Source organism: Protopterus annectens, chromosome 9.part0 (genome assembly GCF_019279795.1).
Source record: "Protopterus annectens isolate FY-2018-M chromosome 9.part0, PAN1.0, whole genome shotgun sequence".
NCBI classification, from domain to species: domain Eukaryota; kingdom Metazoa; phylum Chordata; order Ceratodontiformes; family Protopteridae; genus Protopterus; species Protopterus annectens.
Window position 1 is genome coordinate 1,180,117,086 of NC_056743.1, and position 17,551 is coordinate 1,180,134,636.

The 17,551-nt window shown below is 41.3% G+C and overlaps 1 protein-coding gene across 2 annotated transcripts in view; it reads left to right on the plus strand.

Moving 5' to 3' along the window:
- The window catches only part of CORO1B (coronin 1B), a 626,540-nt gene that overhangs the window by 435,654 nt on the left and 173,335 nt on the right, over positions 1 to 17,551 (plus strand). For both annotated transcript variants that reach the window (XM_044084070.1, XM_044084068.1), the window contains exons 6-7: positions 2,730 to 2,849; positions 14,394 to 14,498. In XM_044084070.1, the coding sequence (XP_043940005.1) occupies positions 2,730 to 2,849; positions 14,394 to 14,498 (225 nt within the window). The remainder of the gene's footprint in view (positions 1 to 2,729; positions 2,850 to 14,393; positions 14,499 to 17,551) is intronic.

The window sequence follows — 17,551 nt, forward strand, 5'->3', positions numbered from 1 at the left end:
CAGCAGTGACACAGAGATGATTCCCGGGGTAAACCTACAATCTCCCATCCACAGGTCAAGATTTCTCTTGAACAGAGCCAGCGAGGTGCTCTGCCTCACATGGACCGGGACTCTATTCCACAGCATAGGGAGTCTCTGAGTGATAAATCTATCCCTCCAGCACATCCTATTTATATCCGTGCTAAGGTTTAAGTCACTTGCTCTAGTGGTTTTGGTGGATTTGGATTTTTTCAGGTGGAGCATGTCCATTAATTCTGGGTTGGACATGGCCTTGCATGTCAGGCACATGTCACCTCTGAGCAGACGGTATGCGACTGAATAGAGCTGGAGTTTCTTCAATCTGGCAGCATATGACAGATTTTGGAGTCCCTTTATCCTTTTGGTGAGAAACTTTTGGGGTCTCTCCAATTGCTGCAGATGTCGGGCGAGATACATCCCGAATGGGGCATTGTACTCGATCATTGGTCTGATAAGTGAAGAGTACAGGGGAACAATGACCTCACTAGATGTGGATGTGAATCCCTTCATGATCAGGTGGGCAATGTAGAAGGTCTTTCTAACCACTTTAGCAACGTGAGTGTCAAAGGAAAGGCCACTGTCAACCTGGGTTCCCAGGTCCCTTCCCAGGTCCCTGATAACCTCTTCTGTGCTTAGTGGATTGCCACCTATATGGTAGCTTGGGGTTACCTTGTTTTTCCCATAGGGTATGACTATACATTTTTTGGCGTTTAACTTCAGGCCATGGCTCTGGCACCAGCTATCTGTTTCCGTGAGTACCTTCTGAAGGATATCCGTGTCCGATGCACTTACCACTATGGCGCCCAGTTTGCAGTCGTCTGCAAACTTTGTCAGCCAAAGTCCTCCCATGTTGGCCTGTACTTCTGAGAAGTAGATGCCGAACAATAGGGGGCCAAGGACCGAGCCCTGTGGGACACCACTTGTGACCGGCTTGGAGTCTGACATAGCGCCAGCAACTCTAACCCTGTGGGTTCTGTCCTTAAGCCAGTTTGCAACCCATCTTGTGACATATGGGTTTACATTTAAGCTGGTAAGTTTTTCTACAATACCCGAGTGGGGTATTGTGTCGAAAGCCTTTGCAAGGTCAAGGTAGGCTGTATGGACTGCCTTTCCCTCATCAATGGCCTTGGTGACTGTTTCAAAGAAGTCGACCAAGTTCAAAAGGCATGATCTTCCCTTGACGAAGCCAAACTGGGTCGGGTCCAATGTCTGCAAGTCCCCTATATTTAACTTTAGGTATCACCTGGAATTTGTGTAGAACACTTCACACAGGCTCTTGTTTTCCATGTGACTACTTAAAACTTTTGTAACATGTAGCATCACCACCTTCTCAGCTCACCATGTGAATGGCAAACTCCCAACATTTGACAGTCTTTCTACTGCTTACATCTCACAGCTTTCCTTGATATTCAAGGAAGTTTCTGATTTTGACTCAAAATGTTGCTGTGTCCCTCCTAAAGTCATTACTGAGTTTTGAGAAAAAAAGTTGTGAATATCATTGAATAATTAATGACAGTTGGTACAGTTGCAGACTTCATTTTACTTTAGCAATTATATGTTGGTTCAGGTGGGCTTATTCTGTCAGTTTTCTGCATCAGTAATGCCACTATTTAAAGTAACCCTGGTTTCAAATATTTGCCTATTCCTGTTTTGGTTTTTAGTGTTTCTGGAAACAGTAAGCTGAAAGCTATAATACTGTTTATCATTTAGTGGCATATTCAATATCACTTCCATACAACTATAAACATATGTGCAGACCTGTACTGTCAGCCTAAGAACACTAAATGGCCTACTTGAAAATTTGCAATGGTAATTCCCCATTTACATTAACAGGCATTTTCTAACTCCGGTATTGCTATATTAAGCCCTCCTCAGGAAATAGAAAAAAATGCAAGCCTTCTCAAAATCATTAAAAAAAATGCAAGAAAGTAACATGGACCATACATCACAGTAGACCGTGTCTTTTGCGTGGTGACCTGCTTACTAACTTTACTGTATGTGCAAAGACAACAACCACAAACTAACATATTATAATCTACTGTTACTATTATGATACACAGGGTATGACTAATCTACTCTTCAGGGAGCATTGTGGATGCCTGAGTGAATTGCCTTTTTTCTAAGTTTAGCTAACGAACCTATGCTGTAGCAGTAATATACAAGAGAAAATGTTGTGAAATGCTATGTTAAAATATCTGAATTAACTTCTGTTTTCCATTTTATGTTTCCGTTCTTTTCTCCCACTTCATTCCTTTATTCCACTGTCATTGCATCCATCTTTCACATCTTGATGTTTAATGTACCTTCCACCTCTCTCCTTGTCATGATCAACTTTTCTCCATTACTGGCTTGCATTTTCCCATCCTTCTTTTGGTTTTGCTGTTAATTTTCCCTTTTCACATTCTTTCTGTCCTTCTCTTTTCTTTGCTATTTCTCATGCTAACATCTTTTCTTTGATGACTGATATTTTTTTCATATACGCTTTCGCTTTTGTTGTCTCCTTCTATTGATGTCCCCTTTTTCATTCCTTTTCCTACACTTTTGTTGTGTTAATTCCTTAATGAATGTTGGATGTTGCTTCATTTGTTTGTTGTGCTGTCTGCCTCTACCCTGCTATTATCTGTCTTCCTTTATCCTAACATGTCTGCTTTTACCCTTTGTGCTTCTCTGCCTTCTTTCTGCTCATGTCTGCATGTCTTTCATGATCCCAGGAGATTGAGAAAGCACATGAAGGAGCCCGACCAATGAGAGCCATTTTTCTTGGAAACAACAAGATATTTACAACGGGCTTCAGTCGTATGAGTGAGCGGCAGCTGGCCCTCTGGGACATGGTAAGTTCTGAGGGTAGAGAAGGTATTATGTGCATGTTCTGTCAGAAAGTATACATGAGGATTCATTTATAAGCTCAAGTAAGCTGGGAGGTGTAGCTTGATTTTATATTCGAGAAAGAAGTAAGGATCATTAGCCCATTGTAATTTTTCAGGTCTGAGATGTGCATGTTTATTTAGTGAATCATACATTTAATATTTCTGTATGATTCACTAAATAAACATGCACATCGAAAAGCCGAAAGAAACAAACAAACATTTAATATTTCTCAACTGCCATTTTAAACGTATTGATCACTTTCCTCACCTTTTCCAGCAATCTTTCATTAAGTTTCTTTCTTTTGGTCCATCATAAACAGTACTTTTTAATAATGGTTAATAATTCTGGCAGGCACAGAAGAAGAAAACCACTCTGCTAACCTTATATGGGGTGGGGGAGAAATTCAAAGAGTTTCAGGCCTTTTATTTTAACAACATTAGCAAGGAGGGTCATATATGAAAAATCTTGGAGGGAAAGACTACTTGCCTTACTAGTGTAACAGTCATGGATTCTTTACCAGAAGAACCCTACTATAGCCAAGAATTATCTGCTTATATGACTGTTACAGTAGAACTTTACAGGGAAAACTTGTTAATATGACCTACTTGGACTTTCGCACATGAAGTTGCTAGAAAATCAGGAGAGGCCTGGGTACAATAAAGGCTAAACAATGTATTGCTATATAGTTTAATAGTAGAACAAAGAGGGTTGTGGCTTAAGGGACAGTGTCAGGAATATGGAAAAGTGACTAATGGAGTACTGTAGGGGTCAATCCTAGTTCTATTATTGTTCAGTGTGTTTCAAACATGTCAGAGAAAATAGAGAACAGGATCAGCCTCTTAACTCTGAAGAAGAGTTAGGGGCAACAATAGAGGACAGCAAGGAAAGTAGTCTAAAGGAGGCTTTTGAAAGGCCGAACAGCTTGGCAGGTGACATGAGGTTTGATACAGGCAAATGCAGAGTAATTGCACCTGAACCCCAGCAATCCTGGTGTGAAGTGTCATTTGTGAGGAACAGGACTGATGACAGCAAAAGGACCTGGAAGTATTAATCACAGTCAGATTGAACCACTAGGAGCAGAGTAGGGGGCAGCTACTGCAGCCAATAGAGTGCAGAGGTGTATCCTCAAAGGAACTGTCTCCAGAAGCAGAGAGGTAATGCTTCACCAATATCAGGTCCTGGTCAGTTCACAATGTGTGTTGTTGTGGAGGAAGTACCGAAAGGATATCAGACTGCTTGAAGGAGTCCAGAGGAAAGCTATCGGAAAGGTCAGTTGGATGGATAGGAAGTTCTGTGAAAAACTAAAGATTTTGTCACTAGAGCTCAGAGATGGTGGCACAGCATGAGTATCGTCAGATAGATGTGCAGTAGACATGCTGAACAGGAAGAACAAATGTAGGGGGAGTGGACATCTACTTCCTGGACCTGTGTAAGTATATAGACCCATACTTCTCAACTTTTACCTCCAGAATTATGGACAAAGCAAAAAATAATTGGGAAAAGGGCATCCAAATTAGGTGCTCTTCTAAAATGAAAGCACTGTTAATTTGAAACTTCTCAAAATTTCCAAATTGAGGAAGAAACATTTGAGAGCAAATGAGAATCATCCCTCTGAAATATGGACAGTTGAGAGGTATGTGTGGACCCATGGAATGAACGTCCAGAAAGGCAGCGGAGAAGGAATCAATAGAGTCATTCAAGAGAGCATAGGACAAGTGGAGAAGAGGTGGGGGAATATTAAATAAAATATTAAATACAGCTAAAGGGCAGTATAGATTGGCTTATTCTCTCATTCAGCTGTCGAGTAAATAAAATGCCCTACAGGAAAATGTTCTGTCATGTTCACATATAAAAGTTTTAGTTCTACAGTGTTGAAAAGTGTTAATTTCATTCAAACAAATGAATAGAATTGTGACATTGAAGTAATAAGACTTCTGTAATAGTTATCCTGTCCTTTGTTCTGTCTTTTTTTAACTGCTACTCTCCCCTCATTTTACATATACAAGGATTTTTTTTTAAGTCCTATCCCTTAAAAGGTTTAAGAAATTAGCCAGCTACTGCCATTTCCACTATCTCCTTTATGGATGTAACAGTATCTAGAATTTCAAATTACTTCCATTTAGTTTTTTCCTTGGTACTTATAGTAGTGCAGAGTATGCTACTCTCCGTTCACATTTCCAGTCATAACTTGCAGTATGACTTGATAATGAATACTGCAATTTATGATTTGAAAAACCTCTTAAAATTGCCTTATTTAGAAACTAGAATCTAGTGCATGGAACTTAAGTTTTCTCTTGCCAGAAGCAGAAGATTAACAGAGCCGCAGTTCATAGTTCATAGTTCACTGCGGTCTCTTAATTAATTAATTTTTCTTGCTACACAATAGGACATATAAAAACATGCACCTCCAAAGGCAGAATTGTGCTGCTCACCATTGCTGCTTTAAGCCAGGCTGAAGAAGCTATTTATAGTGGATAATGACTGAAACTGTGTTGGTTTAAGTGTTAGTGTATCCTTATTGATGGTTACTTATTGATTTGTATTTGTAGAGATATGTGTTCAGAAACACTCATGTCTATGCTATGTTATGTTCGCTAACTGTAGAGAAAGCCTGCCCCTCTATCTCTGTCCATTTTACACTAGTATTTCTTGTTTTGATACTGCCAAAAACGTACTGTCAGCTGACACCTTCAGTATCTGAATTGTAGATGCCTAGCAGAGAAAGTTGTAGGATTTCGTACTCCTCTCCCAAACACAATATTCTTCTTTGTTGAATTTGGTTGTTAGTTCAATGTGTGTTAACTTAGTTTATTTATTGTACATTTATTTACTGGGAAAGTCTGACTGAACACAAGGTTCTTTTTCAGTGGAGGACCAGAGAATAAACTCCACATAAAATAAGTGTATCTAACAAAGATTCAAGTATAATATATATGACAAACACAGTTGAAGACAGTCAAAAAATACAGTACGTTACAGACAGGCATAGTTAGCAGTGTATTAGATATTATTTGTATTAGAAAATACAGATGATGACACTTAAATCAATAAAAGCAGTATTAGGAGCAAGCTGTTTAGTCGGGAGCCATACATGGACATATCCATTTATTGGATAGGTGAGTTTTTTAAATGTTTGAATTCTCCTGAGGTTGTGGTGGATGTTATGTTGGGAGGTAATCTATTCCAAATTTTAGCTATAAAATTGGAGAAGAGGGATTCCCCAGCCTGATTATTGGCAGTGGAATCTTTTATCAGGGATTTGTTATTGGGTCTTAAAGTTCTAGTACTAGAGCATGGTTGTAGTAGGTTTTGCAGGGCAGGTGTGTTTTCTTTCTTAGAGTATTTTCTGGACCATGGTTAGCTGATAGTAAAGCAGGAGTTGGGGAAGCTCGAGCCAGTTGAGCTGCCCGAGTGATTTACAGTGATGAGACCTGAAGTTTGAATTGGTTGCAAATCTAGCAATTTTGTTATAGCACATCTCAAGTTTTGCAAGGTCAGATTTTCTGAGGTTAGTGAATATGGGTGATGCGTACAGGAGAGGTGAGATCAAATGGGCTTGAGTTATCATGGCTTTTGTGGTGTTTGTGAGGTAAAATTTGTTTCTATACACAGTACCTAGTTCTTTGTGCACTTTTTTATGGTTTGAGATGTGTGGATGGCAAATCTCATGTTATTGTCTATTTCAACCCGTAGTAGCTTAGTATGAGTAGTGGGAATGATGATGGTCCTGTTTGTAGATTCAGTATTAAAAGAGGAGAAAGGGTAGTACTTTTAGTTGGGTGGAACAACATAAGTTTGGTTTTACTGGGATTCAGGATAAGGTGGGAGTTTGTTAGCCATGATTCGACTGAAAGAACGGAATCTTGTGTTAGTGTTTGTAGTTCTTGTATGGAAGGGGTAGCACATATTACTGTGGAGTCATTGGCATACTGAATAAAGGGATGCATGTGGGACTGAGGTATGGTGGTTATTTGTGAATAATTAGAATAAGGGAGACCTAGTATGGAGCCATGGGGAATACCTATGGTCACAGGAAGAAGGGGTGATAGATCTCCTTGCCAACATACTGCTTGCTGGTGTCCAGTCAGATAGTCTTGGGACCAGGCAAGTGCAGATTGAGAAAATTTTAGTTCTGAGAGGGGGGCTAGGAGTTTGCTGTGTGAAACCATGTCAAAGGCTTTTGATAGGTCTAAGAAAATAGAGGATACATATTTATTATTGTTTCTATGATGATTTATTGTGTTGGTGAAAGATAACAGGGCATTAGTAGTATTGTTTTGTGGGTCAGAAACCGTGCTGTGTATGGGGGTAATAGCTTATTTGTTTGCAGGTAATGCATGAGTTGTGTCTGAACAATTCTCTCCAATATTTTAGACAGAGGATAAGATAGCAGTAGGACAGTAAGTTAGCTAGCTCAGTAGAGTTGCCTCCTTTGTGAAGTGGAATTATGTGGGACATGTTCTAAATAGTTGGAACTTGGTGTTATAATATGGATCTGTTTTACAAGTATTGAAACTGGGTAGGCTATTGCTTCTGCTGCTAGTTTTAGAAATGATGGTAGTTTGCAGCTAGGGTAGTGGGCTTTAGTTTTCTAAGAAGATTTTTAATTGTTACAGATGAGACAGGTTGAAGGGAGAAGGTGTAGTCATCTTTACTTGGACTTGAGTGTCTGGAGATGGGGAGGGGGGCTGTTTTCTAGATAGGGCTAATATGGTTTCAGTAAAGTATTTATTGAATTGGGTAGCAGTATTTTCTTAATTATTTGGAGTAGCGGCTTGGAGAGCACTAGCTTTACCTGGTTGGAGTAGATTGTTTATTGCTGACCAGAATTTTTGAGGGTTCTTTTGGTATTTAGTTTGAATATCGGTGTAGTAATTTATTTTGTCTTGCTTAATTTGTTTCTTTGCTTTATTTCTAAGCTGCTGGTAGTGTTGTTTTGCAACACTGATCCTAGGCTTTATCTCTTGCTACTAATAGAGACCTTATTTCTTTTAGCCATGGGGCATAATTGGATTTTACTTGTGCGGTCCTGGTAGGAGCTTGAGTGTTTAGGATAGAGAGGAAGGTATTATTAAATTGATGGATAGCATCTTCCAGGGGAAGATGTTTCAGTGGCAGCCAGTTGGAGTGATTTAGGGAGTTGATAAAGTTTTTGGGGTTAAATTGTTTCATAGTCCTTATTTTTTGGTACGTGGTTGTTTCTTTGCATTCGTTCTTTGTCTGATTATATAGGTTGGGAGATGGTCATGCAGGCAGTCTGGAAGACAGCCAGAGTGAATGGTATGGAGTGGTTTATTAAGATCCATCCGAGTATGGATTGTTTATTAGATGACTTGCTGATCCTGGTGGGGATTTGTTTGAGCTGGGTGAAGCCATACAGATTAATGTGATTAGTGGGATTTTGAGAACTGCATGCAGTCCAATCAGTATTAGTCACCCGTGATAATAGTTTCTTGGGGTAGGGATTTTTCAGACCAGCTTAATATGTTTTCTCATGTGTGGGTGTTGTCGCCAGGTGGGATGTAGGTTCCAATGAAGTTTATATGTTTATTAGAGTTCAGCTTAGTTTAGTATACCAGGTTACTTACAGCTATGCAAAGAAGTCAGCTGTAAAAACACTTTGAGATATTGTTAATATCTTGTAGGTCTGTTTTACCAGAACTAGGACTGTTAGCTCAGAATGTTACTGGATTATACTGCTGCAGGTACCGTCTGTGCACTTTGGCAGACAGGTTGATGTCGTCCCAGTCACTTGCTACAGTATTCTTCACTGGAGAGATATCCCCACCATATGACGCCTGACGTTGGCCCAGTATACAAAAGACTTTCACCACTGTAGGATATGTAGTACATCTGGTATAGACTGCAGTCATACATAGGCCATAAAACAGACTTGTGCACATACCATCCTCAGAACTTTTCTGCCGCCAGTCAGAAAGCCAGCTACTGAACATCGGTCTTGCAGTTTCTGGCATTTTCTTTGTCATTTTCTCAGGCAAGTGCTCCGTTGGGGAATTTTTTCTTTGTTAGTTAGGTCATCCAGGAAGGACAAGTGCCAATGTGGAAGACTAATTCCACATAAGGACAGCCATATCCAGGTCTCTTCTGCCTAGGCCCCAATCATGGCCATAAGTCGTGCAGTACTTGCCAATCATTTGTTCCAAAGACCCTTAGAATAAGATTTAGTTTCTTAGCTTTGTATTTGGAAAACTAACGTCTAAAACTTTTAACTAAACAAATGGAAGGGTACTCCAGGGTCCGATACTGAGCCACTGAAGCATAAGACCAAAAAAGCTAGCCCTATGCCTTCAGCTGCACTTTTGCCATCTGATGTCCTTCTCGAGACACTCGTCAACCTGGAGGCATGTGGGATCTCTGGGTTGGAGTCACAGGCCAAACCCATTTCTGAGGTCACATTGCCTTTAGCTCCAAGCACATCGCAAGAGGTTGAGCAGACATCCAACTTTGGATGTTGAGGAGTAAACGAGGCTTGAATGCATTGAGGACCCTAGAAGGTTAGCTTGCAACTGTGCACCCGAAGTCCCGGAGTCTGAGCCATCTAATACTAGGCCACCATCTGGTCCTCCTACTCTTCAAAAAATAGTGTCTCCAGCTAAGAAAAGGCAAAAGACAAAACATTTTTCCACTACTAAAGAGGCCCCTTCTGAATGGCAGGCCTTTTCTCAAAGTCTTTTCCAGGCCTTCATGCCCCTTAAACAGACTTCTACAGTGCCTCCTTCTTCCCCAGGCCCTAAACCCTCCCAGAAAAGAGTTAGAGATTCTGAATCATCAGAGGATTTCTCTTCTGAAGAAGAGGAATCCTTAGACTATTCAACCTAGATACCCTCACATGTAGAAAATGTATCTCCTGAAGAGGAGTCTGTAGGCGCCAGGTCTCCCATGGAAAAAATTTCCTTTGGGGAAATAATCTAGAAAATGGGGGAGCACTTCAAGTGGGGATACCACCCAAATTTCAGATGTACAAAACAGGTACAACCAATTGCTGGAATTGCCTAGCTCTTTCCACAGTTCCACTTGTCCACCCAGCATTTTTTTAGATGCATTTAACAATGCCTCTCAAAATCCATACTCTTAGGGCCTAGCCCCTAAGAAGTCTGATCATTTTTACAAAGTCCCAGAGGACTGTAATTTTCTTTTCAGATGCCCTGAAGCAGACCCTGCAGTTATCTCAGTTGCTACTGACAAGACTTCCAGGATGCTCCCCTCTACTTCCCCATTGGTTTCAGACAAGGAAAGTAGATCCTTGTAAAGTCTAGGTAAAAAGACCTACACCTCACCAACTTTAGCTTTCAGGACTATTAACTACCAGACACACATGATTAAATATTTTCTAGAATTGTCGTCTCATGCTACTGCTGCCATCTTATACCTCACTGAGTTGGAGGGGAAAAACCTTAGCCCTCTTTCGGTTGGGAGCCACTTCTCACATGGCCAAACATTCCATAATATGCAACTATGATGCTGCTGATGCCTGTGCTAGGGCAGCTGCAACAGGGTCTGTGCTTAGATGATTTTCCTGGTTCAGACTTCAACCACTTCAGGATGATTTCAAAGCTAAACTCATGGATGCCTCTCTAGAGAAACTCTTCTCTGTTTGGCCCTGCTGCTGTGTCACGTTTCAAGTCTCTACAAGAAAAGTCCAAGGAACTCACGGACTTAAAACATCTCCTAGTTTCACCAGTGCCAAAGTTCCATAGGAACTTTCCTTCAAAATCTGTCTTTGTCCATAGCTGCTCCCAGCACCAGAACAGGGGAAGATAGAGACCTCAGAGAACCAGGGCTCCTCAGAACCCTCCTCAACAAAAGCAGCCCTTTCCTGACAGACCAGGGAGTCTGTGACTACCCTACCTCTGCCCCCCCTCCAAAAAAACACTCAGAAGCTCTCTGGGTGTGGAAAGATTTTACCCAAGACAACTGGGTCCTTTCCATCATACGAATCTGATATTTTATGGTCTGGCAATCCACTCCCAACTTTTGGGGTGACCCCCCCCTTTTCCCTGACCTCCTTTCAAGCTTACAGGGCTGCATTCAGAAAGTCCCTGTCAATTCCAAGGGAAAATTGTTCTATTCAAGGATGATCCTGGTGCTCAGAAAGGATGGTCCCTGGAGGCTAATTCTGGATTTGTCCCAAAAGGTCCCTTCCTTCAGAATGTTTACTGTCCAGACCCTTGCCCCTCTGCTGCTTCCTCAGGGTTTCATGACATCTCTGGACATAAATGATGCCTAATTGCACATCTCTATTCACCCAAATTACAGGAAATAGCTTTGTTTTTCTGTGGGTTGCTGGCATTTTCAATTCTCTTCATTGTCCTTTGGCCTCTCTCTAGCTCCTAGAGATTTCACCAAATGCTTAGCACCACTCATTGCCCATTGCAGGATACTAGGACTCCAGATATTCCCATACCTGGACGATCTACTCTTACAGGCCCACAGATCCAGCAACATAATCTCCAAACCACCATTTCCCTGCTGGGAAACCTGGAGTTCACAGTAAACTAGAAATAAAATCTACCCCGTCTCCATCCTAGGACCACATTTTCCTTGGGTGCAGAATTTAGACAGACATACTAAAAGCATCTCTGACCCCACAAAACGCAGAGGATCTTCACACTTTCTTCCTGTCTCTTTTGCCTTTATACCACATCACAGCCAGGGAATTTCTCAGGGTACTAGGGTTCATGGCTTCTACCATTCACGTGGTACCTCTGGCTAGACTACACATGAGGAAGCTTCAGTGGTTTCTCAAGTCGGTCTGGGCCTAACATTCACATCTCTAGAATTACCCATTCCCTGATCCCTTGTTTGAAAAAGGAAATTCACTGGTGGTCTCAACAGGTAAGCCTAAATCCAGGACTACCTTTCCACTCTCTGGATCCAGTTCCAGAAATTTGCACAGATGCCTCAGACAAGGACTGGGATGCAGCCATGGGAAAATATACTGTTCAAGAAAGATAGTTCTTCTCCTAGAAAAGGGAACTCATGAACATAAGGGAAATGAGAGCATTGCTCCTGGGCCTTCAAACCTTCAGATACCTTCTTTGCCCAGGACTGCTGAAGTTGTTCACCGACAACATGACTGTGCTCTGGTATGTGAAAAAAGCAGGGGGGAACCAGATCATACCTCCTTTGCATGTTCGCTGTCCTAATATGGGACTTCCTGGAAAAATGCAACATGACCATTCAGGCGGTGTACATCCCCTCTGACAGAAACCTTGTGACAGACTCACTGAGCAGATCTTGGACTCAATCCCCTGAATAGATGTTTCATAGGGATGTGTTCCTGGACATTGTCCACCAATAGAGTACACTGAAAATATACCCATTTGCTTCCCTTCGAAGCAGACAACTTCCAAGATTTTGTTCCAGAGTCCTAAGTCCTCTGTCATGGAAAGTGGATGTCCTTGCTTTCTTATGGAAGGGGTGTTTGTCTATGCATTCCCTCCCCTTCCTCTAATACCAAAACTCCTGCTCAAAATCAGGCAGGACCAACCAAAAGTCTTGCTGGAGACTCCCTTTTGGTCAAGACAACACTGGTTTCCCCTTCAGTTAGTCCAGGGCCATCACCACAACTTACCCGACCGAGTGGACCTTCTCACACAGAACAAAGGATCCCTTGTTCACCCTCCCCAATCAACTCTTCAGTTGACTTTGTGGGTGATAGGGTTTTAATTTCTTTCAGACACCTTTTTTCTGAAGACATGCTCAGCGTTTTGCAGGAGGCCAGAAAACTTAACACTAGAAAATCATACATTTCCAAATGGAAAAGATTTTCATTATGGTGCCAATCTAAGGATCAGAATCCATTAACCATGGATATTCCAGAGGTTTTATCCTACTTGTTTGAGTTGTTCAATGCTGGCTTGATTTATACAGCAGTCAAAGTCCACATGCCAGCTGTATCTGCATGTCTGCCCTTATCTCACCCTTTCACCTCCAGGTTCGAGGTGAAGCAGTTCCTCCCAGGAAACTCATCCCTCTTACTTGGGACCTCAGTCTTTACTAGAGAAATTGACTCTGCCCCCCCTTTGAAACAGCAGTGTTCACTTCCCTCAGGCTTTGCACCTGGAAAATGGTCTTGCTGGTTGCCTTGACTTCAGCTAGAAGGGTGTCAGAACTCGGAGCTCTAATGGCTGTTCTCCCATTTCTAGTCTTCCATAAGGACAGGGTGTCTCTGAGGACTAACCCATCCTTTATCCCAAGCCATCCAACTCCCCATCCTACAAAACCACAGTGAGAGGATCCTATATTCCTTGGATGTTTACAGACAACTGAAGTTCTACCTCGACAAGACTAAGCCATTCAAGAAATCTGACCAGCTCTTCATTAATTTGCATCCCAGGGTGCTGGGTCTCCCTGCTTCCAAGCAGACCATATCATCCTAGATCTCCAAAACCATCTTATTTTGGTAACTAACCATGGAAGGACTCTTTCCTCCCGTGTAAAGGCCCACTCTACCAGAGCCATGGCTTCTTCCAAGGCCTTCTTCAAAGGCCTGGATAACAGTGTCATTCTTGAAGCAGCCACCTGGTCTACCAGTCATACCTTCACCAAACATTGCAAACTGGGTTCTGTCTCCAGATCCAGAACTGCCTTTGCCAGAGCCATCCGCCATGGTTTCATTAAAAGCTCCTCTACTCCTGCCTCCTCCCTTCCCTTTTGAGGTTTGGCACTCTCCCTCAAGTGAAGAATACTGCAGCAAGTGAATTGGAGGACATAGAAATGTGTAAAATGTTACCGTAATCATAGATGCCCTTCTCACTGCTGCAGTAGTCTATCCCTCCCACCTTCCTCACTGAGCTCTTGTCTTTCCTGGATGCACACACCACTTAATCCTTAGTCAGCCTTTCCTCCTGGGGCATTCAGTTCTGAGGATGGTACGTGCGTATGTCCCTTTTATGGCCTATGTATGACTGCAACCTGTGCCAGATGTACCACATATCCTACAGTGGTGAAAGTCTTTTGTATACTGGCCAACGTCTGGCGCCATCTGACAGGGATATCCCTCAAGTGAAGAATACTGTAGCAATGAAAAGAAGGACATCTATGGTTATGGTAAGATTTTACACAACTTTTCTTTTTCTGCAGTATTATTGCTGCTCATCATAGAAGAGATTACTAGAGTGAACACTGTACTGCTGTAATGACTTGGTGCAGTAATGCATTTATGTCCACCTGGCCACGTGCTTCAGAATGGGTGCACATACCTGGCCATAAACCACTGTGATGCGGAGCTGCTGCTGAATCCGCTCGGGGGGGGGGTGTTGAGTGTATTTCTGACTGTGCCTTGTTCTTACAAGTTGTCTTTACAATGTATGAAAGTCATACTTTCCAGAAGTCTGGCAAAACCTGTTGCTTTTTATAACACATGATGAATAGTCCTATTTTCTGATCTAAGATGGAGAAATTTATATTCTCCATCCAGTAGATAGTGTATAGAACAGCTTTCCATTGATTTTGGAGTCTTTGTATTTTGTTTTATTTTGCAGGGTAATGCCTCAGAACCGATGACTATACAGGAACTGGACAGTAGCAATGGGGTTCTGCTTCCTTTCTTCGATGCTGATACTGGTGTGGTGTATGTCTGCGGCAAGGTAAGGACTGGACTGCAGTGTGTTTATGATGATATTTACTCAATAAGATATGGCTGTACTCATGTCCACATAGCTTTGAAAGGGATAAGTTCTGTCCATGTTGGCTGGATTCAGATACAGCTTATGTTGCCGACCTGTATTAAAAACACCCATTGTTGCCACCTTATAGGAATCGTTGCCTATGTGTCGCTATATTGTTGACAGTTGTGGTCTTGGGAAAGGTTGTCACATGCCTAGATTTTAAGTGTAAAGTGAAGATAACCTGTTGTCCAGAGGGAGGGTTTGCAGTGGTAGCACAAAAGGCTTGGGGTTATGTGAAAGATCCTGGTCATGGGCGGACTAGAAAGGGCAAGAAGAGACTGACTAAATGCCTGAATGACGATGTTATTTTACTGTGAGTGAGGGAGGGCAAAGAGTTGGTGCTTCATTCCCCTCTCAGGGAAACTATTGAACCAAAAGTGTGACATTGCTGGTTTGGTGAGTGCTCAGTGTGCAGTGTATGTGCCTATGTCTTTGTGAGAGGTACTGATGTCATGACACATCTCTGTTTTGGTAATGAAGGCTGCAGAGTGAGAAACTATTGACAGTTTGTTGAAAAATGCTGTACCCCCTATGCTGTTCTCTTGTAAGCTCAGTTTGTGTGACAGTGAGTTTTAATCACATCAGGAAACTTGCGGCTATGTTAAGGGAGAGGGACCCAGCCAAAGGGATTCATAGTGTGATGCTTTACATGGGCCCAGGAATGAATAGTAGAAAAGTGTATTAGAACCCAGAAATTTCCTGTGGTTCATTTCCCCAAATAAATTAATAGATAAATGATCCAGTATGCTAAATAAATTCGGAAACACAGTGGGTTATTTGGGGCAAGTTAATAAGTTTTCATTTACCTTTTGGGACATTTGTCACTGAAGTATGATATTTTGCAACACTCTGCTATTACATACTATTAACAAATATGAAGGGCTTATTTTCATTTATTACCAAAATGAAGACTTAACAATTGTGGAATTCTGAGTTTGACGTTTTGTGATATTAAGGTTTCGCTGCTAAAGTATCATAGTTTACCGTAGTACAAAAAAAAATCAAAAAATATTTTCTCTTCTGAAGTAGCACATTTGTCATTCTTGTGTTTTTAGCTGATACAATTTCCAAACCAAAACTCTGCTGTGAGAACAGATTCTGGTTTCTGTGTGGATGGTTAGAAAGGTATCTAAGCACTCATTGTAGTTCTTGTCATTTTACAGGCATTGTTGCTTCTACATTAATGTACTGCAGCTAAAGTATGAACTAGGGAAAGGTTGACACTAACACAAAACTTAGCATGTAGTCCACAGGCATCGTTAACATTATAGGAAAACCGCTGTACAAAGTCTTACATTCTGTCAGTAACAATACTTATGAACTCCTCCCTTCTTCCAGGGATGGCATTCTAAACATCAATGTGCTTTAACATAATTCTGAGGGATAAAAACTGGGATTAGTATAGGAGCTGTAGTACACAGAAGAATTTTAATATGGTTAGATTCGTAGTAATACCATAGTGACATTTGTATGGTAAAAGGAAATAGCAAACTGCAATAAAGTCGAAAATAGCAAGTAAGAACAAGTGAACCATATAAATTTGCATGTTGTATTCTTTTACCAGTTTGATGCATAACCTAATCACTGTGATGTGTTTTCTACCATATTTCCTGCGCAAGGATGATCTTAGCATCTTGCACATATGAACAAAGGTACAGCCTTGTGCTTTTCTGTAGTATGCAACATTTTAGCTTCAGTGCTCCTTACTTGTTCTTCTGAAATTTGTCCTCTGAAGAGAACCTTCTACATTTATCCTGTCTTTGTCAGATATAGGCTGATCTGCCAAATTCAACTCAGGTGAAAAATCCAGCCAGCAGCAAAATGGTCAGATTTATTTTTCTGAAGGGGATAAAGCCCCACTGTCCATGGAGTGTGGTTATTCTGTACAACCCCCAGTCATCATACATCATCTGGGGAAAGGAGACCCCCCTTTTAAAAAAAATTAGCTGCTGTGCTATATCCCAGTGATATGTTTATAAATTTGTTTCGGATTCCCTTGCATATTAGTTTAAAATTGGTCCTAAACTGAGCTTAAGTAAAGTGATAAACTGATCTAAACAGGGCCTGTTTCTGCCATTGATCAATCTAAAGGTAGGTTAATTAATAGGCATTATTCTATTCAGCAAGTAAAACCCTACATTTTTCTGTGTTATTCCTTTATTGCTGGGCAGAGTACACAGAAACATTGTAGTGCAATGAAATATTAATGTGCAGTATCGCCCTTTCACTGAAATGCACTTTAGCACTGCGTCTGTTAGATTTGTCTGGATCAGGGTGGTTTGAATATGTTTATCTCCTGTTTCCTGATTTCCTCTGATGCAGAACACACTAACTACTTAGTCATTCCCTTTCTGAATGGTCTTTTAACAACCCAAGTATTTTTTCAAAAATGTACTAACAGTGAGGATGTTAATTTCCTGCCCAGATAGACTATCAGCATCTGTTTAGCTTCATGCTATTCTTTGTAGTTTAATTTTAATTCCAGTTCCCATCTGGTTCTGGAAAACTTCAGTTCCTGTTTGAGCTTTGGTTTTTTACCTCCTTGACTGTGTAGCTGTTTCCAAGACAAATTTGTTCCAGATCACCTTTTTTCCTTATGTTTTGCTTCTATGTTGTCTTATTTTTAGGGGGAAAATGTCACCCTCCCTGTCCATCAATCATCACTCCGTTTTCACACAATCAACTTATGCTTACCACCTTCCACAGACAAGAGCCCTAAGGGTCCTTCATTCTTCATTGGGGTAAGGGTCAAGCAGTGAGTGGGGTGCTGTCATCGACCATGGAGAACTAGGGTTTTTCTATATAGCCCTAACCATTCCTATTGTGCTTGCACATGGTGGTCTCCCAAGAGGTGATGTGCAGTGGGCATGTGTGATAGGCAGGTCTTCCACTTTTCCAAGAGTGGTCCCATCAATGGTCCTGCACAGTTGAAATTTAAAGTTTATAAATTGTTTCACATTTCACAAATCCAT